This window comes from Opisthorchis viverrini, assembly GCF_000715545.1.
Source record: "Opisthorchis viverrini unplaced genomic scaffold opera_v5_367, whole genome shotgun sequence".
NCBI lineage: Eukaryota > Metazoa > Platyhelminthes > Trematoda > Opisthorchiida > Opisthorchiidae > Opisthorchis > Opisthorchis viverrini.
In genome coordinates, this window is record NW_008752027.1 from 326,460 (window position 1) to 332,459 (window position 6,000).

General features: G+C 43.1%; 1 protein-coding gene across 1 annotated transcript in view; it reads right to left on the bottom strand.

Annotated features, from left to right (window-relative positions):
* The window catches only part of T265_10454 (hypothetical protein), a gene marked incomplete at both ends in the record, with an annotated part of 63,426 nt that overhangs the window by 52,220 nt on the left and 5,206 nt on the right, over positions 1-6,000 (bottom strand). The window contains 2 exons of the mRNA XM_009176829.1: positions 1,174-1,594; positions 2,206-2,465. Of these exons, the coding sequence (XP_009175093.1) occupies positions 1,174-1,594; positions 2,206-2,465 (681 nt within the window). The remainder of the gene's footprint in view (positions 1-1,173; positions 1,595-2,205; positions 2,466-6,000) is intronic.

Consider the following 6,000-nt stretch of genomic DNA (forward strand, 5'->3'; position numbering starts at 1 on the left):
CAGGCAATTAGCTTTCCGCATCCGACAAAAATCAACAGCGATTGTGTTGCGTTGCTTCTTTCGTTGTTTTGCTTACATCAGGGTTCATCAGCACACCTTTGGCCTAGCAACAATCCAGCTACCTACATGGCACGATGTTACATTCCATCAACTTTCGGAAAACCTGTCTGATCACATACTTTGACAGCATATCGACAGCAGTCAAAACTAGTTGTTCATTTAGTCGTAGTAACCATACCCTCATCAATCTATTCCATCTTTTCTGACTGAGTACATGAGCCACTGATGCCTCGATCAGGGAGGGGTCACCAATACACAATCTCTATTTGACAAGGACTCTGTATCAGCTCACTCTACCTGAAGAGGACAAGTAATTTCACCTACACCAAACAGTTCAGCTCCAAATAAACTAGTCACCCGTGTTTTAGGGAACAATGTTGGTGAGCGCGAAACGTGATCAATTTTGACGAAAGATGGCCCGTGTGAGGATGCTAATGACCTGGATAGGTTGGCGTACCCTATAGTAAGAGCAGAAAGTATCAACGCCCAAAAAATCTAGAAGCATCTTTGTGGACAGTTCACGATTATGAGACAGACCTACATATATTCGGTCTACAAAACACGGACTATAGTGATCGATAAAAATTGTTTCTATCCAACGAAACAATCTGAAAGGATAAACAGAAAAAAGGCGTCTGAAAAATGATCTCTCTCTCTAGAGAAATAAACTCAAAGAACCAATCAGTGGTGTTCTATTCTAGGGGCAAGTGTAATTAGGATGTTCGGAACTCACACTTAGTTTTCCAGCTCCTCTAGTGATGAACTAAAACAGTTCATTGCTCGAAACAGTCATGCTACTCCATGTGTCAGCGCCGTTAAGGTTGACGCTTAGAATAGTTAATTCGATGGGATTTAATCTCTAAAAATTTCAGCGTCTCACCGGACATGAAGGTAACAGACATCTGACACTGAGTCATGCACTATTGGATGTGCCGTTTGGGTCACAAAAGGATTGGTGCTGAAAGTTCCATTAAACAGACTTTATTTCTTCTATTATTAGAGGCAATTTCAACTCTTACAGGTATCAATATGAGTCACCGTGAACTAGTTGATAGAATAAATAATCAGTTACTACAGCGACTGGAAATCTCCGCGTAAAAACAGCCGACTCACATAATGATGCTAATGCCCTTTTAACTTCGTTCATAGTCTTCTGAGTGACTGAAACAGCACCGGGTACTTCAGCAACAAGTTGTCGCTGAGACATTTGTACCAGCTGGTTTAGTAAACAGTTCATGAGACTGTCTAGTTCTCCTTCGAAGAATTTCGTGATCTGATCGCCTGGACTGCCCAACGGAGTGGAGGAGATGCTGTCTTTGGAGTGTGAGTGATCCAACTTTAGTACAGAACACCTTCGAGCAACAGTTGCAAATAGCGCATTCAGAGAATGGACGACAGCCTGTTCTAGTGGAGGGTGAGCCTTCTTTAATTGTCCAGTTAAGCTGTTAATCAACCTGGAAAGATGGGCGACCAGGTAGGTGAGATCCGTTAAGCTGGCAATCGATCCAATATTGTAAAAGATGGCTTGAATGAGCTGAAAAAAGGAATAGATGTGAAAATTCAACACTCACCGAAGTTCCTCGCGCTGCATATTATACATAATATCCACAAACAAGATCGAAGCCCCTCACAGGAAGGTGATATCCGTCAGTATGTGTCGCATTCAAACCAAACCAAGCGAAAAACCGAAAGTCTGAATAGATTACTCAGCTTCTCCACACGATTATTTCGATCAAATGGGGTTGGGTCGTTAAAATTTGAAACTCAAAAGCTGGTTTGTGGGGAAGACCGTTTACTGCATATTCTTGGCTGATAATTCGATCACTGTTTTGGGCAATCGAAATGAAAAAATCGTTCAGCTGCAGCATCCTTTTGGTGCCTAACTGTCATGTCACCAGAAGGAAGCACGAGGGCTGGAATACTGCCAGGTTGACCAAGCCTGGGCAGGGGGAGTCGAGAGACAGAGTTCGGGTTCGAATCACGGACCTTCCGGTCGGTAAATTCGCGCTCTAATTACGGGGTGATCTAATCGTCCAGTTAATACCCTGGAAAGCCATTCTACACAAAAATCGCACTGATACTAGTTTGCCCAAGCGATACCACTAGGTGACATTTCAAAGGGATACCACCGTAGGTTAGACCCACCTTCGGATCTTTTGTGCCATTGAGCCAAACAGAGAGCATTGTGTCCGCCGCGGATGAACACGAGGATGATATTAATTCCAAAACAAGGTCCCATGTCTCTGGTGCATCTTGGGCTGATGCCAGATACTCCAAAGCTGCTTCACAGTATTGTCCGAGCGTGTTTGCAAGCGACGTCCGGACAGTGTCATCGATTGTGGGCTGGGTCATGTAGTTCATGATTTGAGACAATAAAACTGGGAGCAAGTGCATGATATCGTGGGCTGTGGGGAGAAAACAGCGGGTAGAAAAGTTCAGGAATGATGCCAGGTTCTGAGATGCTACGTTAGGTTTCGGTGTAATGTACCAGAGTCAGGGAATTTCTCTCACGTAACAGTTCTGCATGAAAGTTTTGTGAGCAACTTCTGGATCAAAGCATTACATCCGTTGGGGGGATCATTACTGCCAGACGATTGTAGGGCGTGCGTTGGAACTTTGAAGGCCATCCTCGCATATACGGCAACAGGCTATTGATGAGAGTACACAGTAACCCTTCTAGTTTTGTAATCGGCAAATGAGCTAGACCATGGTAAATGAAAACTTGTGAATCACTTTCCGTTTCAGACCTTTAGAATTGAGTGCAAGAAATCACCGCTCAGAACGCGTTGTATTTGGATGGTTTTGTTGGTATACTTGCTCTTGCCTTCGATAAAAGTACAAAGACCTGACTCGATGCTTACAAACCTAGATAAGGTTAACTGCTTTTATAAGCAGCATTTAACGAGGAGACCGTGAATTATTCGTGCTAAGAAGTCATGCGAACTTGGGAGGTCCAACGGAGAGGTATCCAAAGTGTGCAGTAAAAAACCTGAATCCCTTTAAACACATTCACACGCCACCGAGTAGTTCTCAGGAGAAACACCTCAATAATTTTTTTCGGCAAATTTAAATTTTATCGAGACCTTCGTGAAAAATTTCGGGTCGGTTACAGATCAAAAAGGTGCAGAGATTATGCAGGTTGTGACTGCAGAAGTAAAGTCACGGTCTGAAGACCTTGAAAAAGAATCACACTGTTAATAACAACTTCTTATGGTGAAATGAACAGGTGACTATGAGGCTTAAACATAGTCTTTTAGATACAATAAGAATAAGAATAACAACCGCTCAACTGTAACACCCTTTCGGTGCCTGGATGTCAAGCTACCCGAAGGAAGCACGAGGGTCAAGAGAGTGCCTGGTTGCCGAAGACTAGACAGAGGCGGTAAAGATGAAGACATTGGGTTCGAAGCTTGGACCTTGTGGTCACTAAGTTCGCGCCTGTATCACTGAGCTATTTTGAGCTCATTTGTATAGGCGAACGAAAATGAATTCTGACCCATTAGAAGAGTTCAACTACGCGCACAGTCACGGTGTTGACAGTCCATGGTCGTTAATTGATTAGTTAGGCGCCAGGCGTACCACGTGAGGTTCAAAGTTCGTAAGTAAGGGGTAGCTCAGCTAGCGGAACATCAACACGCCAAAGGGGACATGGTAGTTTGATTCCATTCCTCAAACATCTGCCTTTTCGCTCACACCAGGAATCGTCGTTTCAGCGGCCTATAACGAAGATCGGTTGTGCGATACACAAGATGCACACAAGCACAGAGAGGTACGTAGTTAAAACATCGAATCAACTTGGACTCAGAATGAGAGGCAGATGGTAGTAAAGCGTATTGGAAACCACCCTGTGCGCCAGTGACCCTTAGTTGTGGGGTGGTACAATTGCGTGGAGGGTATTCACAGTAGAAATCATTGTACATGTGCTGCACATATATTTGAGTGGCAACAGTTAGGTTCAGAGGGGTCAACTACAATGCAACCTAAAACGACATGTTAACAAGTGTTAAATGCTTTCAATGGCAACTAGTGAAATCATCTGTGCCAAAAAACATCAAAGCTTAAAGTGTGCAACCATGGGCCAAAATCAGTCAGATTAAGTCAACGCGATCAAACTGAGCATTCCCTAGACTCACTCACTAATCCGTAAGCTGACGGCTTTCAGCTGCATGGTACATATACTACTGGCTTAAAGTCGTAGTCAAACTATTCATGTTCGGGAAATCACTAAACGAATTTCAGTGATTACGTTACTGTGTCGATAATCTCAATTTGAGCCGTGTGCACAGAAGGCGAGATTGTTTGCTCGAAGAAAGGATCACCTATTCAGAAGCAAACAACTCAAACAGTGCTTCAATCAACACTGGGAAACCTCCTAGTGGAAACTCATCTAAATAGATCAGTTCACCGATTTCCTATTAATCCACCTATTTCAGAATGTTGATCACATTTGAACGGAGAAAAATTAAAATAAGGGTTTGCACCAAAAATTGAAAACCCATTAGCGTTGTAACTTCGTGTGACGTGAGCACACTTGAGTCTTTCAATATTTTCCAAAAAATTTAGCTAGTAAGCCAATTCACATTAGAACCTAAAAAAAAAACATCCAAAAAATTGATAGAACAGCAAGCAAGTTTTCGCATTCCCACTTTTTCGCAAACAACTGCTAAACTGCCGTTTGAATAAGTCCTTCATATTAATTCAATTAATTGTGCTTACGGAGAAGCGGTAAGGTCATCATGGGGTTAATCATGTCTACTTTAGTTTCTGTAAGATGAATAACTTAGTTTCCATGTTCAAAGATGCATATCGGAAACAATATGCTGCAAGCTTTGCAGTTACATCTCTGATAAAAGAGACTGTCGGTTGGTCGTAGGCGTCCTCACTGCAGTCACATGTGATATGTACCATTAAAAAAACACGATTGTATTATACCTATTCGTTTCCATACATCATATCCGATGTAAAATTACACTGGTCACTAGAGCGTAACTGAATTAATAACTGTACGAAGGAAAACGCCGGTCGAACTGACAAGCGTCTCAGCTTCATACGGAAAGAGCGAGTTGAAAATCACAGCAAACTCCGTGCACCCACGAACTATCGGATTACTTCCCCTTGCTTTCGTCTGCAGAAATTTCGGACACACAGCACACTCTCCATTCGTGTTCTCCATCACAGTCGTTCGACAAAATCCTACCTTACCAACGAAGTGCGCTATGGAGATCCTATGGATGATGCTCCGAAAACTAACTGGTGATTTCGGATTGGTTATAGAAAACACGCCAATACTGAACCCGCGTACGCACTGATTATGTCTCTTCGTATGGTGACGAAACGCTTCCAAGTCAATTGCCAAGCTCGGCAAACATATCAACAGACACCTAATCAAGAACCAACAAACCAATGCTGTCCACTTGTCGCGATGCTGTGATAGAAAGTACGTGCAGTACAGGATAACCTAGATAACCCCGGTTGATGAGCCATGCGCAACGGATAACTCTGTACACAATTCTTTTGCGTGGTGGATCAACTCCACACTAATGCGGCCGGGTGTAGTCGACTCAGAATGTCAGTGATATCGACTGTTAATCAGAGGTGCTGTCAAGTACCTATTTTCATAGAACCTTGACAGTCACACAAATGGGGATCGATCCCCGTAGTCAATTTATTTGACGCGCTTTCTCTATGAATGTCAACCACCACAATACATCAGGCGGACCGACCCGCATTCCACAGCTTCAGGTTGTCGAATTCATCTAACACGCACGAAGACTGACGACTGCATGGTAGGTGAGCTACGATCCTTTTTCGGTTAACTTTTGTGTGTTTTTACCGGCAATGCATCATTGTAACCACAAATCTAGTACCACACATTTCAGCAAGAGAGTGAACAATAGTGTTTTCGGGATTTGGCCATCGGGTCAGTATATATATATATAT